At 45.5% G+C, this 24,243-nt stretch overlaps 1 protein-coding gene across 7 annotated transcripts in view; it reads left to right on the top strand.

Annotated features, from left to right (window-relative positions):
* ppef1 (protein phosphatase, EF-hand calcium binding domain 1) overlaps positions 1-24,243 on the top strand; it is an 82,327-nt gene that overhangs the window by 44,641 nt on the left and 13,443 nt on the right. For all 7 annotated transcript variants that reach the window (XR_006313108.1, XR_006313107.1, XM_043700223.1 and 4 more), the window contains 8 exons: positions 564-678; positions 3,221-3,267; positions 5,845-6,011; positions 8,470-8,506; positions 11,017-11,166; positions 18,554-18,964; positions 21,902-22,087; positions 22,210-22,352. Coding sequence is in view for 5 of the 7 variants with exons in the window: in XM_043700223.1 (XP_043556158.1) it covers positions 564-678; positions 3,221-3,267; positions 5,845-6,011; positions 8,470-8,506; positions 11,017-11,166; positions 18,554-18,964; positions 21,902-22,087; positions 22,210-22,352 (1,256 nt within the window). In the remaining 2 variants the exon portion in view is untranslated. The remainder of the gene's footprint in view (positions 1-563; positions 679-3,220; positions 3,268-5,844; positions 6,012-8,469; positions 8,507-11,016; positions 11,167-18,553; positions 18,965-21,901; positions 22,088-22,209; positions 22,353-24,243) is intronic.

The raw sequence follows: 24,243 nt of genomic DNA, 5'->3' as shown, positions 1-24,243 counted from the left end.
ACCCCACCTCCTCCCCCACCACCACCACCACCACCCCACCTCCTCCCCCACCTCCACCTCCCTGTCTACACAAGGACTGTGCAGTGGCCACTCCTTCCGGTACTGTCCTGGACAGATGCATCCGTAAGGATGCAGTCAAGTCATTTTCTGCATATCTTGTAGTCGGGGTCAGCATTCTAAACTCTTGCATATTGACAAACGGGTACGCAGGGTGCCATCCCACCGATTTAGGAATGTCACCATGGAAAATACAAATGCACAACCAGGAGCAGAAATAGACCATTCAGTCCCTCGATCCTGCTCACTGTTCAATAAGATCATGGCTTACACCTTTGTGTTTTATTCCACATCTCTCCTGAATACCCTTGATTCCCCTCCAAACAGGAATCTCTCCATCTCTGTCTTACATACAGTAAGACAGTCTTCACTATCGCCTGAGGTGAAGAGGGTTTAATGCGTATTTCCAGAGAGAGAGAGAGAGAGCTGCACCGTAATAAATCTTTACAGAATTGTTCTAAAGTTTAATAAGGTCCACTTCCTGAAAAATGCCTTTGATGTTTTAGCAACTTCACGGCCGCTACGTGCTCCAGCTCCTGCATGAAACCAGAAAGAGCCTGAAACAGAGACCCAACATCACCCATATTTCCACGTGTTACTCCAAGGAGATAACCGTCTGCGGTAAGAGATTCCCACTGTTACATAGTGGTTCCCTCAACGTGCCAGCGTAATGATAATTCAATTATTTTTATTGTCAAGTTTGTCGCTTGATGCAGGGTTTTTTTGTGTGAGAGTGATATTACGTCTATTGCGGACTTTCAAATTATCCCTCATTTTCAACAGCATCAAACGCAAAGAAATAAGGTTCGTGACCACTTGGTCCCATTGACAGCAGAAGTGGTTTGTTCAGGTATTTGAAATGATGTAGAGGTGCCGGTGTTGGACTGGGGTTGGACAAAGTCAGAAGTCACACAACACCGCATTATAGTCCCATAGGTTTATTTGAAATCACAAGCTTTCAGAGCACTGCTCCTTCCTCAGCTGAAGCAGTACTTGAAAAGGAGACAGTTTGCTAGCACCACGCTGTTAGAAGAACCATCTCGAGAGGGTTGAGTTCAAACAATTAAATGTGAAGCTGAAGAGCATTGTGCACAAGGATCGGAAAAACAGGTGAGTAATCCATTCTGTTTTGTACAAATCAGCAGCAGCAGCAGACACAAAACTTGGAAGCATTGTAAGGTGTGAGGAGGATAGTGTGGAACTCCCTAAGGTCATTGACAAATTGGTGGAATGGGCGGATAAGTGGCAGATGATGCTCAATACAGTAAAGTGTGATGTGATGCACTTTATTCAGAAGAACACTGGAAGACAATATAACATAGGGGGTGCAATTCTAATGGGGGCATAGGAGCAGAGAGAGTTAGGTGTACAGAGGAACCTCAATTACCTGAAGGACACGGGCGGGGAGACAAACCTTCTAGCTCAGCGAGGAAACCTACATCCAGAGCCTCAATCTGGGCTACTAATCTTCTCAAAACTTGGCTTTATTAATAGGAGAATAGAGGGACAAGAGCAGGCAGGTTAGGTTGAACTTGTATAAGCCACTTGTTAGACCTCAGCTGGAGTATTCTGTACAGTTCTGGGGTCCATTAAATGAAAGTTGTGAATACATTGGAGAGCGAATGCAGAAGTGATTTGCAAGAATGATTCCAGGATGAGAAATGTCAGTGATGAGGATAGACTGAAGAGGTTGGGGCTGTTCTCCATGGAGAGAAGAAAGCCGAGAGGAGAGTTGATAGAGGTTTGCAAAATCTTGAGCAGGGTAGGTCAGGGGAAACTGATCCCCTTGTATTGGAAAAAAGAACAAGAGGGTATAGATTTAAAGTGATGTACAAATAAAACAAAGGTAATGTCTAATGGGGAGTGAATGAGTAGACTGACATGAAGACGTTGCAATATAGAAGAATGAGAGGCAATCTTGGACCTGACAGAGTAGATTTACAATCTTGTTTCGGGCCTTGGACCAGAGGGCATCACCTCAGAATAAGCAGTCGCACAGAGATGAGGGAAGAATTTCTGCTCTTAGGGGAGTGTGAATTTGTGGAATACTTTACCGCAGGTGGCTGTCGAGGCTGACTCTTTGAAAGTATTCAGGGCTGAGATAGAGAGATTTTTTAATCAGTAAGGAAGTCAAGGATGAAGGGGAAAAGGCAGGGAAGTGAAGTTGAGGATGATCAGATTAGCCATGACTTCATTGAAGGTGGAGACAGTGAGGTCCGCAGATGCTGGAGATCAGAGTTGAGAGTGTGTTGCTGGAAAAGCACAGCAGGTCAGGCAGTATCCGAGAAGAAGGAGAATCGACGTTTTGGGCCGGAGCCCTTCATCATTGAAAGTGGAGCAGACTTGATGGGCTGAATGGCCTACTTCTGCACCTATGAGTCATGGTCATGTGTGAGAAAAATCTTTTTCACACAATGATTATTTAGGGTATCGTACACACTACCTGGAAATGTGGTGGTGGGTGGGTTCGATTGAGGCTTTCAAGAGGGCATTGGATAGATATATGGATACAAATGGCATGCAGGGCTCTGTGGAAAAGGCAGGAGAGAGGCACCAGCTAATAGAACTGGTTCAGTAATGATGGGCTGAATGGCCCTGCTGCACTGTAATGATTCTGTGATTCTATCTTTGGCTATGTCAGGAGCTGTACACTGTGATGGCTGTGTGGTGGCTGGTACCCTGCCAGCTGTGGTGGCTGTGTGCTTGCTCAGACACTCTCTGTAGGAGTACAGCAATGCAGTAGTCAGGGTACAAGCCCATCCTCCTCATTGACAATTCAGCAGGTGCTCAAAAGGAGAACGAGGGGGCAAGAAAAGTGTTTTCTGAAAACAGAAGAACTCTTCATCACAATGGAGCTTAAGACATGAAAAAATCTGAATGTTGTAATTATTTGGAGACACTGGGAAAGGACGCCTAGCTATGTCCCTTCTGATTAAAACCCATTGATCTGCAATGTTAACTTTTATTTTTCTCTCTCTCTCTGCACAGGCTGCTGAGGAATTCTCGTACATTCCTGTTTTTATTTCAGTCTTCGGTCTGTATCATTAGTTGATCAATGTTTTGACTGCACTTGCAGAGAAAATGATGCTTTCCAGCTGGCATCAAAACTGGACCTGACGTATTCTCTTTCTCTTTAATTGTACCTTTTCATCGTGTCTTTCAGGAGATTTACATGGAAAACTCGATGACCTGATGCTAATATTCTACAAGGTATGTTCACTCTTGAGTGACATCATTTGTCACTCTTTTAAAATGGGTCATAGAGTCATCCACCAGTCCATGCTGACTCATAATCCCAAACTAAACTAGTCCCACACGCCTCCTCCTAGCCCATATCCCTCCAAACCTTTCCTAGTCATGTACTCATCCAAATGTCTTTTAAACGTTGTAACTGTACTGGCATCCATCACAGTGGTGGGCAAGTTGTTGGAGAGAATCCTGAGGGACAGGATTTACATGTATTTGGAAAGGCAAGATTGATTAGGGATAGTCAACATGGCTTTGTGCATGAGAAATCATGTCTCACAAACTGAATTGAGTTTTTTGAAGAAGTAATGAAGAGGAGTGATGAGTGCAGAGTGGTGAATGTGATCTATATGGACTTCAGTAAGGCGTTTGACAAGGTTCCTCTTGGTAGACTGGTTTGCACGGTTATAACAGGGAAAACTCACCATTTGGATACAGAACGGGCTTGAATGTAGAAGACAGAGGTTGGTGGTGGAGGGTTGTTTTTCAGTCTGGAGACCTATGACCAGTAGAGTGCCACAAGAATCGGTGCTGGGTCCACTGCTTTTCATCATTTATATAAGTGACTTCAATGTGAGCATAGGAAGTATAGTTAGTAAGTTTGAAGATGACACCAAAATTGGAGGTGTCGTGGACAGCAACGAAGGTTACCTCAGAGTATGACAGGATTTTGATCAGATGGGCCAATGGGCCGAGGAGCGGCAGATGGAGTTTAATTTAGATAAATGTGTAGTGCTGAATTTTGGAATAGCAAATTTTGGGGCAGCATGGCGGCTCAGTGGTTAGCATTGCTACCTTATAGCACCAGGGACCCAGGTTCGAATCCTGCCTCGGGCAACTGTCTGAGTGGAGTTTGGACATTTTCCCTGTGTCTGCATGGGTTTCTTCTGGGTGCTCTGGTTTCCTCCCACAGTCGAAAGATGTGCAGGTCAGATGAACTGATCACGCTAAATTGCCCATAGTGTTAAGTGCATTAGTCAGGGGTAAACATAGGGTAGAGGAATGGGTCTGACCCTCTTTGGAGGGTCGGTGTGGATTTGAGCTGAAGGGCCTGTTTCCATACTGTAGAAAATCTAATCAAATCAGGGCAGGACCTATACACTTAATGGTAAGGTCCTGGAGAGTGTTGCTGAACAAAGAGACCTTGGAGTGCAGGTTCATAGTTCTTTGAAAGTGGAGTCGCTGGTAGATAGGTTAATGAAGAAGGCGTTTGGTATGCTTTCCTTTATTCGTCAGAGCATTGAGTGTAGGTGTCATGTGGGAGTGTGGGAGGTCATGTGGTGGCTGTACAGGACTTTAGTTAGGCCGCTGTTAGAATATTGCATGCAGTTCTGGGCTCCTTCCTATTGGACAGACATTATGAAACTTGAAAGGGTTCAGAAAAGATTTATAAGGATGTTGCCAGGGTTGGAGGGTTTGAGCTATAGGGAGAGGCTGAAAAGGCTGGGGCTGTTTTCCCTGGAGCGTCGGAGGCTGAGAGGTAACCTTGTAAACTCATGAGGGGCATGGATAGGATAAACAGACAAGGTATTTTCCCTGGGGTGGGGAACTCCAGAACTAGAGGGCATAGGTTTAGGGTGAGAGGGGAAAGATATAAAAGGGACCTAAGGGGCAACTTTTTCACACAGAGGGTGGTACGTGTATGGAATGAGCTGCCAGAGGAAGCAATGGAGGCTGGTACAATTATAGCATTTAAAAGGCATTTGGATGGTACATGAATAGGAAAGGTTCAGCAGGATATGAGTCAAATGCTGGCAAATGGAACTACGTCAAATTGGAATGCCAGGTTGGCACAGACAAGTTGGACTGAAGAATCTGTTTCCATGCTGTACATCTCTCTGACTCCATGTGCTGCCTGTGTTCTGCCAGTTTCAGTCAAAAGGTACCATGGGCCTTGACTATGAAGAAAGCAACTAGTTCCTTCCTGGGTCTTGTCACAGATTTCTGCAGACTCCCGTCATGCCCTGCTGAAAGACATCATTGACCAATGCTGTCTTTATTTAGGTTGGGGAACACTGTCACTTTCTAACTGAGGTGGAGTCATAACTGGAGGTGACAGAATGATAATTTAACTGACATCGATCATTGTGTGTATCTTGTCACCCATTAATGTAAAAATTAGCTGAGGAAAGTCTGGCCTACACAACACCGTGGAAGGATTGAAGCCTGCACTTCTCCTCAGATCTATCGGGCAGGGCTACGTTAGGGATGCCATATTCAGAGGAGGCGATGAACTAAGGTAGATGTAGCAAAGCCCACAGCATCGTCTGAGGATGATCGGAGGACCGGCCTATGCTCTAACCAACATGTATCCCTCAGCCCATCAAACTGAAATTGCTCAGGTCAATCGTTTGTCCCATTGTGGGATCTTGCTGTGCACAATGTGGCTGCTTTGTTTAGTTTACACTGCAGCATGACTGGATCACTTCTGACCATGTTGGGAGGAAGGCACAAATGAGGCCCCTTGTCCCCTTGTGCCTTGCCCAACATTCCACGTGGGGGACCTGACCCATTTAACCCATCTCTCTCTTTGTCCCACAGAATGGTCTCCCCTCCCCAGAGAAACCGTACGTGTTTAATGGGGACTTTGTGGACAGGGGGAAGAATTCCCTGGAGGTGATCATGATCCTGTTTGCATTCCTCTTGGTGTACCCAAACGACATGCACTTAAACCGAGGGAATCATGAGGACCACATTGTGAACCTGAGGTGAACCTCTCTGTCTTTGAGACTTTGACCATGATGTTATGGCTCTATGCTTAGAGTTTAACAGCCTATCGATGAGGATCACTTTGGGTGAATTGATTCCAGGAGAGGACTCTATTCATTCTGATTGAACGAATAAGAAACAGAATCACACTTTGGGCTGATTTTTAACTCTGCCCAACCATGATGGGAGCCAGGAACTGAGGCTCCTGACTGACCGATCAACTGACTGACCGACTGACTGACCGATCAACTGACTGACTGACTGATCGACTGACCAACCAATCAACTGACTGACCGACTGACTGACCGACCAATCAACTGACTGATTGACCAACCGACTGACCGACTGACTGACTGTGGCGACTTGGGTGTAACTTGCTGTCTGTTGTTAAAGAGACCACAAAGAAAACGGTGACAGCAAACACTGTGCGACACTGTCCTGATTCATCCCAGTCTGCCTCTTCCTGCTTTCTTCCCCGAAATACATGTCCCAATTTCCCCCCGCCTTTCGCCTTCCTTCCCTTCCCTCCCGCCCTCTCCCCTCCCATTGATTGCCACCTTGCCCACCTCCTGTCCACTTCCCACTTCTCCTTCAGATTCCCACCCTCTCCTTTGCCTCTTACCCCATTCTCTCCCCTACACCTCTGCCCCCAGGCCTTCATCCCTCCCGAGTTTCTCCCCGCTTCACTGCCCTCTCCCAATTCCCTCCACCATTCCTGCCCCACATCCCCACTACAGACTCTGATGTGCTCCTCCTACAACCCCTGATCCCACTCCCCACAACACTTCCATGCTCAGGATTTGGGACACACACAGAATTATAGAATCCCTGCAGTGTGGAAGCAGGCCATTTGGTGGAGGCGGGGCAGGGTGGTGAAGTGGGGATAGATGAAGAGGGTACGGCCTGATTTATCAATGGGACGAATGAATCTGGTAGGTGGCAGGGAGCAGGGGAAGGGAGGGGGAAGGGCTGGGAAGACAGTTGGGAGATAGGAATGGAGGTTGTTTGAAATTGGAGAACTCAACATTGAATCCTCCAGGCTGTAGGTTGCCCAGATGGAAGGTGAGGTGTTGTTCCTCCAGTTTATGGTGTGGCTCGTTGTGGCAATGGAGATGGTCATATCGGAAGAGGGGAATTGAAATGGGCAGTGACTGGGAGGTCCAGTCAGCCCCTGCAGGCCCAGCTGCGATGGTCGGTGAACCGTCCCTAAATTTACATTCGGTCCCCCCGATGTAAAGGCTACACTGGGAACACCTCATGCAGTAACCTAGGTTGAAAGAGAGAAAGGTGAACCTCTGTCTCACCTGGAGGGATTGTTCGGGTCCTTGGATGGAGGTGAGGGGGGTGGTATCCTGACAAGTTTTGCATCTTTTCTGGTTGCAGGGGAAGATACCTGGGGGTTTCGGGGAGGGGGCTAGAGTGGCTCAAACTAAGGACTGTCAAAGGGAACGGTCCTTGCGGAAGGCAGAGAGGGGTAGGGAGGGGGAAATGTCCTTGATGGTGGGATCTATTTGGAGTTGGCGGAAGTGTTTAAGGATGATGCATTGGATGTGGATACTGGTGGGTGGTAGGTAAGGACAAGGGGGACTTTGTCTTTATTGCGTTTGCCGGTGGGGGGCTAGTTTAGAGTAGTGGAATAGGGAATGGAGGTGGTGCAGCGGAGTGCTGTCTGGATGACAGAGGGAGGAAGAGCACATTGTTTGAAATAGGTGGATGCTCACAAGTGGAATGTCTCCTCAACCAAGCAGATTGTGAGCATTCGTGCAGAGATCCATCATGGGTGTTCAACTGGTAAACAAGGAAGATCAGCTTCCTGTGACTCATGAGGAGTGATCAGGGCTAATGAATACTTGGTGAAGGAAGACGTGAGAGGTGGGAGTTTATGATATGGAGGACACTGTTACCATCTGGACAGCACTGCCTGAAGATTCAGTGAAAGTAGCACCCAGTAGCAACTTAATGAAGCCAATTGGATAATACGAGAATGGGAATATTTAATGGACAATGTGAAAGGCAGCCTCTAGAGAGGGCAAGTGCAGTTGCAATGGGCCAAATGGCCTCCTTATGTGCTGGAAATGCCTACAGTGCTCAACATTAACTGACCTAGCAGCTCTGCATAAGGTAAAGCCAAACATGGTCTCCTTTCACCCACCATTCAAAACAGCGTACTTCCACTTACTCATTGAGATATTCAGATGTTTTAAAATTAACTCCAAGTTTGATAAATGATATGAAGGTGAAGCATGGTACATTTGTTGGTGGGATATGTTGCAACATTTTTGTAAAAGAGACTTCTGAATTACTGTGTATTTGTGCAGCGAAACCATTTGTTATTCAATGTGTTTGAGTGAGAACAGATTGTCTATGTTGGTATCAACTTTTGCTGTCTCACACGCAGAGATTATTGCCTTCCTGACTACCTGGTACAAATTACCTGTTTATTTTAAACCATTCCAGATACGGTTTTACAAAGGAAGTTATGCAAAAGTACAAGGTAAGGAGTTTTCATTTTTATTTGAATTCAAAACTCCCTCCACTGCCTATGCTCAGTACCATCTACACGGCACATTGCAGAAACTCATCAAAGATCCTCAGACAGCACCTTCCAAACCCACAACCACTTCCATCTAGAATGGCAGCAGAGAAACATAGGGGCACCACTGCCTGCAAGTTCCCCTCCAAGCCACTCACCATCCTGATTTGGAAATATATTGCTATGACTTCACTGTCGCTAGGTCAAAATCCTGGAACTTGCTGCCTAACAGAATTGTGGGTGTCCCTATAACCACAAAGACTTCAGCAGTTCAGGAAGGCAGCTCAGCACCTCTCAAGAGCAATTCAGAATGCTGGCTTCGACAATGATGTCAACTTCCTCAAATTTGTGCTCTTTCACTCTTGACCTTTCACAACTGGGACCAGTTTCTCCCTCCCTTGCATATCAGCCCTGAGCAATACTGCATTGGCTCTGAATTTTAGATAAGACATTAAAACAAGGCACCTCCTGACCTCTAAAAGTGAACTCACTATAGCCCTGCTCTCCCATTAGAGAGAGAGACAAAGAGAAAGAGAAAGAGAGAGAGAGAGAGAGAGAGGGAGTGAGTGACAACTGGTGGTGGTTTAATCTAACAGTCACCATGCCTCAGGTAAGGGAAAAGGGTAGAAGGAGAAGGAGAGTCACAGAGTCATACAGAATAGAAAGAGTCCAACTTATCCCTGCTGTCCAGATATCCGAAATTAATTGAGTCCCATTTGCCTGCATTTGGCTCATATCCTTCCAAACCCTTCCTATTCATATACCCATCCCGATGCCTTTAAAATATTGCAATTGTACGACCTCCACCACTTCCTCTGGCAGCTCATTCCCTCCACGTACCACCCTCTGCGTGAAAAAGTTGCCCTTAGGTCTCTTCTATATCTTTCCCCTCTCACCCTAAATCTATGCCCTCTAGTTTTGGACTCCTTGATAATATTTACCCGATCCATGTCTCTCATGATTTTATAAACCTCTATGAGGTCACCCCTCAGCACCCGAGACTCCAGAGAAAATAGCCCCAGCCTATTCAGTCTTTCCCTATAGCTCAAAACCCTCCAGTCCCGGCAACATCTTTGTAAATCTTTTCTGCACACTCTGAAGTCTCACAACATCCTTCCTGGGAGACCAGAATTGTACGCAGTATTCTAAAGGTGGCCTCACCAATTTCCTACAGCTGCAGCATGACCTCCTAACTCCTAAACTCAACCTACTGCCCAATATGAGCAAGTAGGAATTGACATCACATTGTTCGTCACACTCTCTATTGCAATTCAGCCATCCAGCCAACTGAGCTAACTGAGATGCATGATTCAAGTGAAAGCTGCTTCTTGTTCTGTGCCCAAAACCAGCATATGTCCTGAAGCAGTGAGTTTGCACGGAGGTTCGTGGTCTGAAAGTTAGACAAGAACGTTGCAAAATCATTCATGAATCCAGTAAGCTGTTACAACACTGTCACATCTGTTAGTCACTGCATCTGCTGCAGACCTCTCCTTATCAGAATCTGGATACCTTTCAGTTCTGTGAAAATATCTTCATTTCCAAGGTGAGATGATATGCAACAGTGATTGAACACGTAGATTCTAACCAAGTGTCTGACTTCGATGAAGTGACAGACTGCATGCTTGTGGTTAATTAATAAAATGTTTTTTTTATTGCGGAGTTTACCACAGACAATGGGGAAGTCAAGGAGAGAGGCACTATTTTAGTTTTGATCTCAGAGCAGAAGGTTCAATGTTCCAGTTCAGGAGAATCAAACAGTCTAGCAGAAATGATTTAAGCCTGTGACATATTCAATATCTCAGAGATCTGAACTGAAAGTGGTTTAGACCATGGAATACAACACACTGCCTGGAAATGTGGTGCAGGCACGTTCTATTGAGGCATTCAAGAGAGGCATTGAATGGCTGTTTAGATAGAAATGGTATGCAGGGCTACAGGAAAAAGACACAAAATTGGAACTGCTGTGACTGAGGGGACTTTGTCTCTGAATGTTGTCCCTGGCCATGCTCTATCCATTACTGATACCCTCTGCCTAACTTTTATCTGTGGTTGCATTTTTTCAAAATTCATTCACAGGATGAGGGCATCACTGAATGCCCATCCCAGAGGGTGGTTAAGAGTCACCACATTGCTGTGGGTCTGGAGTCACATGTGGGCCAGAACAGGTGAGGATGGTAGTTTCATTCTCGAAATATCATCTGTGAACTAGTTGGGCTTTTCCGCAGCAATCAACTATGGATTCGTGGTCATCATTAGATTCTTAACCAGAGATTTTTATTAAATGCCTGAGGATTTGAACACAGGTCCCCAGAACATTATCTGGGTCTCTGGATTAATACCACAAGACCATCACCTCCCCAGTATCTGAGAGAGATCTCAGCTTCAGGCCATGGGGTAATTGCTGTTTTATAGGAATAAAATTGAACATATTTCAGCGTATTGATCAAAGCTTGTGTTGTTTCTATTTGCAGATGTATGGGAAAAAAATTCTCCACCTTGTGCAAGATGTGTTCAGTTGGTTGCCGTTGGCAACAATAATTGACTCGAAGGTGCTGGTCGTCCATGGAGGCATCTCAGACACAACTGACCTGGATTTACTGGGGTCAATAGACAGACACAGGGTAAGGCCCATGTCCCAACAAGACTGTGTGTGTCACAGACAGTGCAATGTCGTAACAAGTGTGTAACTTGCTTCAGAATATTCACCAACTATATCTAACTCATTCTTAAAAGCATTCAATGGTTCAGCCTCGACAGCTTTCTATGGCAGAGAATTCCACAGGCTCACCACTCTCTGGGTGAAGACATTTCTCCTCATCTCAGTTTGAAATGGCCAATCCCACATCCTGAGCCTGTGACCTTTGTTGCTTGGCTCCCCATTCATTGAGTCATAGAATCAACAGCACAGAACAAGGCCATTTAGACCAACATGTCTGTGCCATTCAGAAACAACCAAACTATCCTAATCCCATTTTCCTGCACTTGGCCCAGAGCCTACCTCCCCACCCCTTTCCGCCTTCCGCAAAGACCGTTCCCTCCGTGACTACCTGATCAGGTCCACGCCCCCTTACGACCCACCCTCCCATCCTGGCACTTGCCCCTTCCACCGCAGGAACTGTAAAACCTGTGCCCACACCTCCTCCCTCACCTCTATCCAAGGCTCTAAAGGAGCCTTCCATATCCATCAAAATGTTACCTGCACATCCACTAATATCATTTATTGTATCTGTTGCTCCCGATGTGGTCTACTCTACATCGGGGAGACTGGGCGCCTCCTAGCAGAGCGCTTTAGGGAACATCTCCGAGACACCCGCACCAATCAACCAAACCGCCCCGTGGCCCAACATTTCAACTCCCCATCCGGACTTGTCCGACCTGCCTAGCTCCTTTTCCACCTATCCACTCCACCCTCTCCTCCCTGACCTATCACCTTTCTCTCCTCCCCCACTCACCCATTGTACTCTATGCTACTTTCTCCCCACCCCCACCCTCCTCTAGCTTATCTCTCCGCGCTTCAAGCTCTCTGCCTTTATTCCTGATGAAGGGCTTTTGCCCGAAACGTCGATTTCAAAGCTCCTCGGATGCTGCATGAACTGCTGTGCTCTTCCAGCACCATTGATCCAGAACCAGAGCCTTGTATGCCTTGGCATCACAAGTACACATTTCCATATTTCTTCAATGTTGTAAAGCTTTCTGCCTTTACCAGGCTTATGGGCAGTGAATTCCAGATTCCCACCATCCTCTGGGTGAAAAAGATTTTTCTCACGTTGTCTCTAAACCTCCTGCCTTACCTCTGTCCATCATCCTTTTACATATCTCAATCACTTCTCTTCTCAGTCTCCTCTGCTTTAAGGAGAATGACCCCAGTCTGTCCAATCTCTCTTCGTAACTGAAATTCTCCAGCCCAGGCAACATCCTGGTCAATCTCGTCTGCACTCTCTCCATTGCTATTGCATCCCTCCTATAATGTGGATTCCAGAGCTGAACATAATACTCTAACTGTGGCCTAACCAGCATTTTATATAATTTAAGCATAACCTCCCAGCTCTGAAGCTCTATGCCTCATGTAAGAAAGGCAAGTATGCCATATACCTTCTCAACCACTCTATCCATTTCTCCTGATACCTTAAGGGACTGGGTATTTGCACATCAAGGTCTCCCTAATTCTCCGTGCCGCTGAGGGTCCTACTGTTCATCATGTATTCCCTCGCCTTGTCCTGCCCAAATGCATCACCTCATATTTATCCAGATTGAATTCCATTTGACACTGTTTAGCCCATCTGACCAACCCATCTATATCCTCCTGTAATCGAAGACTATCCTCCTCACCATTTACCACCCCACCATTTTTTGTATCATCAGCAAACTTACTGATCAACCCTCCTATACTCGTCTAAATAATTTATATTGACCACAACAGCAAGGACCCCAGCAATGATTCCTGCAGAACTCCACAGGACATAGTCACAAAAACATCCCTTAACAGTTACCTTCTGCCTCCCACCACTCAGTCAATTGTGGATCCAACTCGCCACATTTCCTTGCATCCCATGAGCTCTTCAGATATGACCTCACTTTAACAAAACCATACTGACTGTTCTAGATTAATCACTGCATTCTTCAAATGCAGATTAATTCTTCAAATGTAGACAAATTGCTTCCAATAGTTTCTCCATCACATTAAGAACATTCTTCCAGCATTTGTCCTGTCTAGTCCCATTAGATTTTTTATAGGTTTCTAAGAGATGCCTCTCATTCTTCTAAACTCCTAACGAATCCAGTCTCTTTTCAAACATTGGTCTTGCCATTCCAGGAATAGGATGGTACTCCAGCATATGGGCGCGTACTTAAAATGCCAGGGATGTGGACCACGTGCAGGGAAATGGGATTAAGTGTAGCTTGGTGTTTGTTGGTCAGTATAAATATGGTGGGTCAAAAGGCCTGTTTCTATGTTGTATGACTCTGTGAATCAGTCTGGTAAACCTTTGTTGCACTATTTCCATTAGCAGAAGATCCTTCCTCAGGTGAGGAGACCAAAACTGCAAACAATACTCCAGGTGTGGTCTTATCGAGGTCCTGTACAGTTGCAGCAAGATATCCATGCTACTGGACTTGAAATCTCTCCCTATGAAGGCCAACATACCACTTACCTTCTTCACTGCCTACATGCTTACTGTCCTGGTGCACACGGACACCCAGATCACTTTGCTCCTTTCCTTTTCCCAAGCTATCTTCTTTCAGGAAATTATCCAACTTCCTGTTCCTGTTACTAAGTGGGTAACCTCACATTTGTCCACATTATCTACTAGGCGTTTCCTCCTCACTCAGTTGTCCAACTAGTTAACAGCTTTCTCTACCTATCCTCCCATGTTCAAAGACTGTGTCTATACCCTCCCATCTGATCCTACAGTCTAAAAGTTCTGTTTTAACTTATTTTTCAAATCAACCTGTTTGGAGATGTTATCACACACCTCTGGAAGAGGTGTGACTTGAACCCAGACTGCCAAAGGTATGGCAAGGTGGCTCAGTGGTTAGCACTGCTGCCATCAGTGTCAAGGACCTGGGTTCAATTCCAGCCTCGAGTGACAGTCTGTGTGGAGTTTGCACATTCTCCCTGTGTCTGCGTGGGTTTCCTCTGGGTGCTCCAGTTTTCTTCCACAGTCCAAAGACGTGCAGGTTAGGTGAATTGGCCATGCTAAATTGTCCATTGTGTTCATGGAAACAGACCCTTCGGTCCAACCCGTCCATGCCAACCAGATATCCCAATCCAATCTAGTCCCACCTGCCAGCACCCGGCCCATATCCCTCCAAACCCTTCCTATTCATATACCCATCCAAATGCTTCTTAAATGTTGTAATTGTACCAGCCTCCACCACATCCTTTGGCAGCTCAGTCCATACACGTACCACCTTCTATGTGAAAAAATTGCCCCTTAGGTCTCTTATCTTTCCTCTCTCACCCTAAACCTATACCCTCTAATTTTGGATTCCCTGACCCCAGGGAAAAGACTTTGCCTCTTTACCCTATCCATACCCCTCATAATTTTGTAAACCTCCATAAGGTCACCCCTCAACCTCCGAAGCTCCAGGGAAAACAGCTCCAGCCTGTTCAGCCTCTCCCCATAGCTCAAATCCTCCAACCCTGGCAACATCCTTGTAAATCTTTTCTGAACCCTTTCAAGTTTCACAACATCTTTCTGATAGGAAGGAGACCAGAATTGCATGTAATATTCCAACATGTACAGCCGCAACATGACCTCCCAACTCCTGTAACTCAATACTCTGACCAGTAAAGGAAAGCATACCAAACGCCTTCTTCACTATCCTATCTACCTGCGACTCCACTTTCAAGGAGCTATGAACCTGCACTCCAACGTCTCTCTGTTCAGCAACACTCCCTAGGACCTTACCATTAAGTTTTAAGTCCTGCTAAGATTTACTTTCCCAAAATGCAGATTTTGAAAACTTTAACCCGAATCTCCTCTCAGTCTTCTTCACTCCAAGGAGCACATGCCCATTTCTTCAATCTATTCTTACATTCTGGGAACCACTATATGATTGTAGAATCTTACAGAAGAGGCCCTTCAGCCCATCAAGTTTTTCTGAGACTGAGATGAGGAGGAATTTCTTCGCTCAGGGGGTTGAGTGTCTTTGGAACTCTTTGCCACAGAGAGCTGTGGGGGCAGAGACATAGAGTATATTTAAGGCTGGGATAGATTTTTGATCAGTAGGGGTATCGAGGGTTATGGGGAAAGGGCAGTCAAGTGATGTGACCAATGTTGGATCAGCATGTTTCTAAAGGATGGCAGAGCAGGCTTGAGGGGCCGAATGGCCTGCTCCTGTTCCTATTCGTCAAGGTCTTACAGCCTAATGGTGTCACATTTCAACGAGATCATGTCAGGTCTGATAATATGCTGCTTTTTCTACTCATCTTGCTGAACTGGACCAATTCACATTTTTCACATTGTAATTCATCTGCCAATCTTTGCGATTGTTCATCCTATTTGAGACCTTTGCAGACTCTTTGTGTCAAAGAATAAAGAACCTTCCAGCACAGGAACAGGCCCTTCGGCCCTCCAAGCCTGCACCAATCCAGATCCTGTATCTAAACCTGCTGCCTATTTTCTAAGGATCTGTATCCCTCTGCTCCCTGCCCATTCATGTATCTGTCTAGATACATCTTAAATGATGCTATTGTTCCCGCCCCTACCATCTCCGCTGGGAACACATTCCAGGCACCCGCCACCCTCTGCGTAAAGAACTTTCTATATGTATCTCCCTTAAACTTTTCCCCTTTCATCTTGAACTCGTGACCCCTAGTAATTGAGTCCCCCACTCTGCGAAAAAAGCTTCTTGCTATCCACCCTGTCTACACCTCTCATGATTTTGTAGACCTCAATCAGGTCCCCCCTCAACCTTCGTCTTTCTAATGAAAATAATCCTAATCTATTCAACCTCCATTCATAGCTAGTGCCTTCCATACCAGGGAACATCCTGGTGAACCTCCTCTGCACCCTCTCCAAAGCATCCACATCCTTTTGGTAATGTGATGACCAGAATTGTATGCAGTATTCTAAGAGTCTGGTTCCGTGCTGTACATCTCTCTGACTCTCTGACGAGCCTCCAGTCACGCAAACAGCTTTCTACTACTGCCCTCCATCTACTGTCACTTAGCCAGGTTTGGACCCAACTCGCCAAGTTCTACTGGATCCTATGAGATTCTGAGTGGATAAATAGTGGAGCTGGCAAAAGACCTGATGAAAGGTTCCAACCTGAAATGTGGACTCCCTTTCTCCTCTTGAATCTGCTTGACCTGCTGTGCTTTTTCCAACTTCACTCTTTATCCACTCTGTCTGTCCAGCATGCGCAGTCCTCACTATCTCCTATGAGATTCTACCTTCTTTACCAGTTGTCCATGTTGGATCTTGTCAAAGGCTTTGTCAAAATCCATATAAACATCATCAACTGCCCTACCTGTATCTAAACACTTGGTCACTCCTAGAAAAATTCTTGTGAGTCGCTTATGCACTTTCTCCAATGCATTTCCCACAATGAGGGCATTCAGAACGATACTCAATACTGAGGTCTAACAAATTCCTGTCCCTCTAGAATCACTGAATCCCTGCAGTGTGAAAGCAGACCATTCAGCCACATTGACCCTTCAAAGAGTATCCCACCCTCCTCCCTATAACCATGAATTTTCCATGGCTAATCCACCTAGACTGCAGATGCCTGGGCACGATGGGCAACTTACCATGGCCAATTCACCTAACCTGCATATCTTTAGACTGTGAGAGGAAACTGGAGCACCCAGTGGAAACTCACACAGACACGGGGTGATTGTGAAAACTCCACACAGACAACCGCCCAAAGGTAGAATCGAACCCAGGTCCTAGTGCTGTGAGGCAGCAGTGCTAACCACTGAGCCACCACACTACTCTTCTTGGCTCTTGTTAATAAAGTGGAGGAGACTGTATGCTCTATTAACTCCTCTCCCCAGCTGTCCCACTACTTTCAGTGATCTGTACACATCTACACCCGCTGCTCCTGTACCCTGTTTAGAATCGTATCTCTATTACATAGTGTCATTCAGTGTTCTTTTGAACAAAGCGCATCACCTCACACTTCACTGCACTGAACCTTCTGAAAGTCTATGTGCACCACATCAACAGCGTTCTCCTCATGGAGTCTTTCCATTACCTCCTTAAAAAACTCCAGTAAGGTAGTCAGACACCGTTTCCTGTTCAGAAATCTGCTGACCATCCCAATCAACTCACCTTTCTCCATGCAATGACTCAATCTATCTCAAGCAATTGTTTCTGAAAGGTTCCTTACCACTGAAGTTAAACTGATGGGTCTGTAACATTGGGATTATCCTCACAACCCCTTCTTGAAAAAAGCTGTAATGTTTGCAATTTTCCAAACTCTCTCTTGAGTCTAGAAGAAGTTTGTGGCCAGTGTTCCTGCAATTCCCACTTGGACTTCTTTCAAAATCCTTGGATGCATCTAATCCGACCCCAGGGCCTTGTTAATGTTAAGGGCAAGCAGCCTATTTTCTTTATCAATTTGAACCCTTCTGTCACCATGGCCTGACCAGATAAATAGTGGAGCTGGAAAAAGTCCTGATGAAAGGTTTCGACCTGAAACGTCGACTCCTCTTCTCCTCTGATGCTGCTTGACCTGCTGTGCTATTTCCAGCTTCACTCTTTGTCCACTCTGTCTCCCCAGCATGCGCAGTCCTCACTATCTCCCTCTTTGGTAAAGATAAATTTAACATACTCATTTAACACCTCAATCATGCCCATGACTCCATGTGTAATACCCCCTCTTTGGTCTCTCACCAAGCTTACTTCTCCTTTACTACTTATATATCCACATACGACTTTAGGATTCCCCTCTAAATTGGCTGCCAATCTTTTCTTGTAATTTTTCTTTGCATCACTTACTTGCTTTTTCACCATCTTTCTAAACCTTCTGTGTTCTCAGTTATAGTACCTGTATGACACAGTTCTTTCTTTTTTTCTTAATTGCTAGCTCATTTGCCATCCTGGAAATTCAGGATTTGTTAGTCCTTCATTTCCCATTTGCGGGATTATATCACGACTGGATTCCATACCCTCTTTGATTGTTCACTGACCGCTTTTCCAGTAAATCCTATCCAGCTCTGTTCTTGCCATATTGAATTCCGCTTTCTGCCAAGTTGATTTTTCTCATTCTGCACTGTAACGTGTGGTTTTCCACCATCATCCTGAACCATTTGATACAATGATCACTGTCTCCAAATGCTCCCCAACTGACAACTCGTTCATTTGGGCCTCCTTATCTCCAATAACTAGGTACAATCATCCTTTGAATATCTGAAGGAAATTTGTACCAGATTCGAAAAGTTAACTCTGCTTTTCCTACTTCACGGATGCGGCCAGACCTGCTCAGCTTCCCCAGCATTCTCCGTATTTGTTTCAGGATTTTGCCTGTATCGTGAATGACGAATTTCTCATTCCTTCGCAGTTTAAATCTGCACTCAGGCCTCAGGCCAAAGCCTCTGAAAACCCGAATGAGAAAAGTGTGGGGGACCTCTACCTCAAGGCACAAGCTCCGAAGAGGCTGGACAAGAACGGGAATGTTGGAGGGAAGCCACCAGAAACTTCCAGCAATTCCATTATTGACCATTCCTCCTTTCGAAAGCAGAGGCCTGTGACATCATCGGCTTCCTCAGTGTACAGCCTCAGCAGATTGGATAGTGACCAGGATGGAGGGAGGGAGGATGATGTGCTCCAAAGAGATTCCAACCAGGAGAGGATGTTGGATGGCAGCCGCATAGAGGGGCACAACTCCACTCCAATCCTCGAAGTGTCCTGCTTAGACTGCGAAGTGTCCTTCACCAATGACATATCAAGAGAGGAGATGGAATGGAAACAGGTATACTGAATGCAATTTCAAATTTGTAAAGAGATTGGAGGATTTGGAACGAGTGTGGGAAAATGGTGTTGAGGTACAAGATCAGCCATGATCTGCATGATGGGGAGAACAGGCTTGACTTGAGAGGACAAATGTCAGCTTCTCCCATTGAAGTTGCAGAGCTGTACAGCATACAGTATTCCCGAGGAGAATACTAAAATACAGGCTCCTAGACTAGATGGGATTGAGGTTCACAAGGAGGAGGTGTTAGCAGTTCTGGAAAGAATGAAAATAGATAGGACCCCGGGCTGGATGGGATTTATCCTAGGATTCTCTGGGAAGCCAGGGAGGAGATTGCAGAGCCTTCAGCTTTGATCTTTATGTCATCGCTGTCTACAGGAATAGTGCCAGAAGACTGGAGGATAGCAAATGTTGTCCCCTTGTTCAAGAAAGGGAGTAGAGACAACCCTGGTAATTATAGACCAGTGAGCCTTACTTCGATTGTGGGTAAAGTGTTGAAAAAGGTTATAAGAGATAGGATTTATAATCATCTGGAAAGGAATAATTTGATGAGGGATAGTCAACACGGTTTTGTGAAGGGTAAGTTGTGCCTCACAAACTTTATTGAGTTCTTTGAGAAGGTGACCAAACTGGTGAATGAGGCTAAATTGGTTGTTGTGGTGTATAAGGATTTCAGTAAAGCGTTTGATAAGGTTCCCCATTGTAGGCTATTGCACAAAGTGCTGAGTCATAGGATTGAGGGTGATTTAGTCGTTTGGATCAGAAATTGACTAGCTGAAAGAAGACAGAGGGTGGTGGTTGGTGGGAAATGTTCATCCTGGAGTTCAGTAACTAGTGGTGTACCACTAGTTTTGGGGCCATTGCTGTTTGTCATTTTTATAAATGACCTGGAAGAGGGTGTAAAAGGATGGTTTAGTAAATTTGCAGATGACACTAAGGTCGTTAGAGTTGTGGATAGTGCTGAAGAATATTGCAGATCATAGAGGGATATAGATAAGGTGCAGAGCTGGGCTGAGAGGTGGCAAATGGAGTTTAATGTGGAAAAGTGTGAGGTGATACACTTTGGAAGGAGTAATAGGAATGCAGACTACTGGGCTAATGATAAGATTCTTGGTAGTGTAGATGAGCAGAGGGATCTCGGTGTCCTTGTGCATAGATCTCTTAAGGTTGCCACCCAGGTTGGGAGGGTTGTTAAGAAGGGAGAAAGTGAGGACTGCAGACGCTGGAGATTAGAGTCGAGAGTGTGGTACTGGAAAAACACAGCAGGTCAGGCAGCACCCGAGGAACAGGAGAATCGACATTTGAGGCAAAAGCCCTTCATCAGGAATAAGGCTGTTAAGAAGGTGTACAGTGTGTTAGCGTCTATTGGGAGAGGGATTGAGTTTCGGAGCCATGAGGTCATGCTGCAGCTGTACAAAACTCTGGTGCGGCTGCATTTGGAGCATTGTGTACAGTTCTGGTCACTGCATTATAGGAAGGATGTGGAAGCTTTGGAATGGGTTCAGAGGCAATTTACTAGGATGTTGTCTGGTATGGAGGGAAGGTTTTTTTTGAGGAAAAGCTGAGGGACGTGAGGCTATTTTTATTAGAGGGAAGAAGGTTAAGAGGTTGCTTAATTGAGACATATAAGATAATCAGAGAGTTATATAGGTTGGACAGTGAGAGCCTTTTTCCTTGGATGGCGATGGCTAGCATGAGGGGACACAGCTTTAAATTGAGGGGTGATAGGACAGATGTCAGAGGTAGTTTCTTTACTCAGAGTAGTAGGGGTGTGGAACACACTGCCTACAACAGTAGTAGACTCACCAAATTTAAGGGTATTTAAATGGTCATTGGATAAACATACGGATGAAAATGGAATAGTGTAGGTTAGATGGGCTTCAGATTGGTTTCACAGGTCGGCACAACATCGAGGGCTGCGATGTAATGTTCTATGCAATGCATTGACCAAACAAGGCAAGCATGTCAAATACCTTCTTCACTACCCTGTCTACCTGTGACTCCACTTGCAATGAACTATGAACCTGCATTTCAAAGTTTATTTGTTCCGCAACACTTTCCAGGACCTTGCCACTGATTGTACAAGTCCTGCCCTGATTTGCCTTGCGAGGTATCCTGCTGTGGCATTGCATTCACTAAAAAAAAGTATCTTTGTCCCCGGCTCTTGTTGTGCGATCATACTGAGACTGGAGAAAGAAGTGAGTTTTCCCTCATCAGCAACAACATCAGAAATCCGTGGAGTGAAAACAGAGTTAACGTTTCAGGTCCAGTGACCCTTTTTCAGAACAGGGTTCTGTTAAAGAGTCGCCAGACTCAAAACGTTAACTCTGCTTTCTCTCCAGTGACACTGAGTTTCTCTAACAATTTCTGATTTTGTTTCTGATTTCCAGCATTCGCAGTTCTTCAGTTTTGATTTTGTTTTGAGTCTTTCCTCATGTTCGTGAGCAAGAATGCTCATGAATGATTTTCGCCACAACTTAAGTAGATCGGAAAAGCAAGTCTCAGAACCATGCTGGCTCAGACCCGGTTCCAAGTGTTCCCCAACACTAGTAACATTACTGAAGACTGACACCGATCCCTAGCATTAAACCATTCCCCTTCACCTCTCCCCAAGGAATGCTGAATACGTTCTGTATATACTTTATAATTCTTTTGGAGAATTAGTGACACAGTGAGCTAATAAAGCTTGAGCCCACATCATATCGCTGTCTGTAATCGATTCGCACCCCTTGTAGTTATTTCAGAATGAAGTTCTGCTGCTTGTTTTTATTAAATACCTAGTTTCGATTAGAAAAGATAACAGCAGATACAACTGTATAAAATAACTTCAGCTCTCCTGGTTGTAGGCTTGACGGTTGTTTGATTAAGGTTCTGTTAACCTTCGAGATCGCAGGATTCTGGCCATGAATGTTTATCCTGAGAGCTGTCTTTCTGTAGATTATAGACGTACTGTGGAGTGACCCAAGGAACCTCACTGGCTGCATCCCAAACAGCTTCCGAGGAGGGGGCTGTTACTTTGGTCACGATGTGACACAATGCGTGCTGAAACGGTACGACTTGGAGCTGCTGATCCGGTCACACGAGTGCAAACAGGAAGGATATGAACTCTGCCACGACGGAAAGGTAACACGTTGGCCCGAACTCCTCTCGCGTGAGCTTGCACGTCAGTCTTACAAAAAACATTGTCGCTGATTTGCAGGTTGAAGGTCAATCGCAGGGAGCTGAATGATCCATTTCTCACACAGGTCATCACTATTTTCTCTGCTTCGAATTACTATGAAGAGGGCAGTAACCGAGGGGCTTATGTCAAACTTGGTCCCGATCTGGTGCCCCGCTTTGTCCAGTATCGAGTTAGTAAATGTACAAGGAAACTGACTCTTCAGGAGAGGTGAGTGTAGCACAGAGGTAGACAGGTATCAATTCCTGGAAGGGCTCAGCACATCAGGCAAACATCTGTGCAGACAGGAACAAGGTAACATTTCCTCGCCTTTCAGACCTCTTTAATCTGATGTGTAAGGGGTTAATTTAGGATGTGCACTTGGTAGGAGTGACCATCTTTGAACGCGCTCACCAGGACAGCTTGTGTTCAGTCGGTCATCTTTTTTTTTGATGAAGTAACAGAGAGAGCAGAAGAGGTTAATGCAGTTGACGTAATGTACTCAGTCACAGAGATGTGCAGCAAGGAAACCAACTTGTCCATGCTGACCAGATTTCCTAATCTAATCCAGTCCCATTTGCCAGCACTTGGCCCATATCCTTCTAAACCCTTCCCATTCATATACCCATCCAGATGCCTTTTAAATGCTGTAATTGTACTAGCCTCTGCCACTTCCTCTGGCAGCCAATTCCATACACACACCACCCTCTGTCTGAAAAACTTGCCCATTAGATCCCTTTTATATCTTTCCCCCTCACCCAAAACCTACGCCCTCTAGTTCTGGACTCCCCCACCCCGGGAAAATACCTTGTCTATTTACCCTATCCATGACCCTCATGATTTTATAAACCTCTATAAGGTCACCCCTCAGCCTCCGACGCTCCAGGGAAAACAGCCCCAGCCTGTTCAGCCTCTCCATATAGCTCAAACCCTCCAACCCTGACAACATCCTTGTAATTCTTTTCAGAACGCTTTCAGGTTTCGTAGCATTTTTCCAATAGAAGGGAGAAAGATATCTCATAAAGTACCCCATAACAGGTTTGTCAGCAATATTGATATCTACAGAGTAAACGAGTCAGTAGCAACAGGAACAAAAATTAGGCTGACCGATGGACAGCAAGGAATGATGGTGAATTGGTTATTTGTCAAACAGGAGATTCATCATGGAGATCCCAAGGGATTGGTTTAGTAATCCATTATTTTCTTCATACATGCAGTATTCATGATTTAAAGTTGAGTTTAAAGGGTGCAATTTCCACTTTGTGGATGGCATGAAACTTGGCAGGATTCTGTGTTGTAAGGATAGGTCTACATTACATCAGAGAGACACAGAGAGATCAGTGAAGTGGGCAGACTAGTAACAAATGGATCTTATTGCAGGGTTGAGGTGACATTTTAGTGCGAAGAAGGTGCAGAAACAACAGAAGATAAAGGTAACAATTCCCAAAAGGGAGTAGGAGAAGATGAGCCTGGATGTATATTCATATAAACCATTTAACATTGCAGGATGGGTTGAGGGGGGAGTTAATAATAAATAAATTATCCTGCGATACATTAATGAGAGAGTGGGGGTAGACAAACAATGAAATTATGGTAAACCCAAATGTAAAGCTGGTTTGACCATAACTGGAGCAAAGGGCCCAATTCTGGGCAGCACACTACAAGAAAGATGAAGGGAAACCTAATCATACAGTGAGTGGTTAGGGTCTGGGATGTACTGTCTGTAAGTGTGGGAGGGAGGCAGATTCACTCAAGGGGTTAGGGTCTGGGATGTACTGTCTGAGAGTGTGGGAGGGAGGCAGGTTCTCTCAAGGGGTTAGGGTCTGGGATGTACTGTCTGTAAGTGTGAGAGGGAGGCAGGTTCACTCGAGGGGTTAGGGCCTGGGATGTACTGTCTGTGAGTGTGGGAGGGAGGCAGGTTCACTCAAGGGGTTAGAGTCTGGGGTGTACTGTCTGTGAGTGTGGGAGGGAGGCAGGTTCACTCAAGTGGTTAGGGTCTGGGATGTACTGTCTGAGAGTGTGGGAGGGATGCAGGTTCACTCAAGTGGTTAGGGTCTGGGATGTACTGTCTGAGAGTGTGGGAGGAGGCAGGTTCACTCGAGGGGTTAGGGTCTGGGATGTA

This window comes from Chiloscyllium plagiosum, chromosome 12 (genome assembly GCF_004010195.1).
Source record: "Chiloscyllium plagiosum isolate BGI_BamShark_2017 chromosome 12, ASM401019v2, whole genome shotgun sequence".
Taxonomy (NCBI): domain Eukaryota; kingdom Metazoa; phylum Chordata; class Chondrichthyes; order Orectolobiformes; family Hemiscylliidae; genus Chiloscyllium; species Chiloscyllium plagiosum.
Note: the sequence above shows the minus strand (reverse complement) of the source record. Positions and strands in the feature narration are given on the sequence as shown.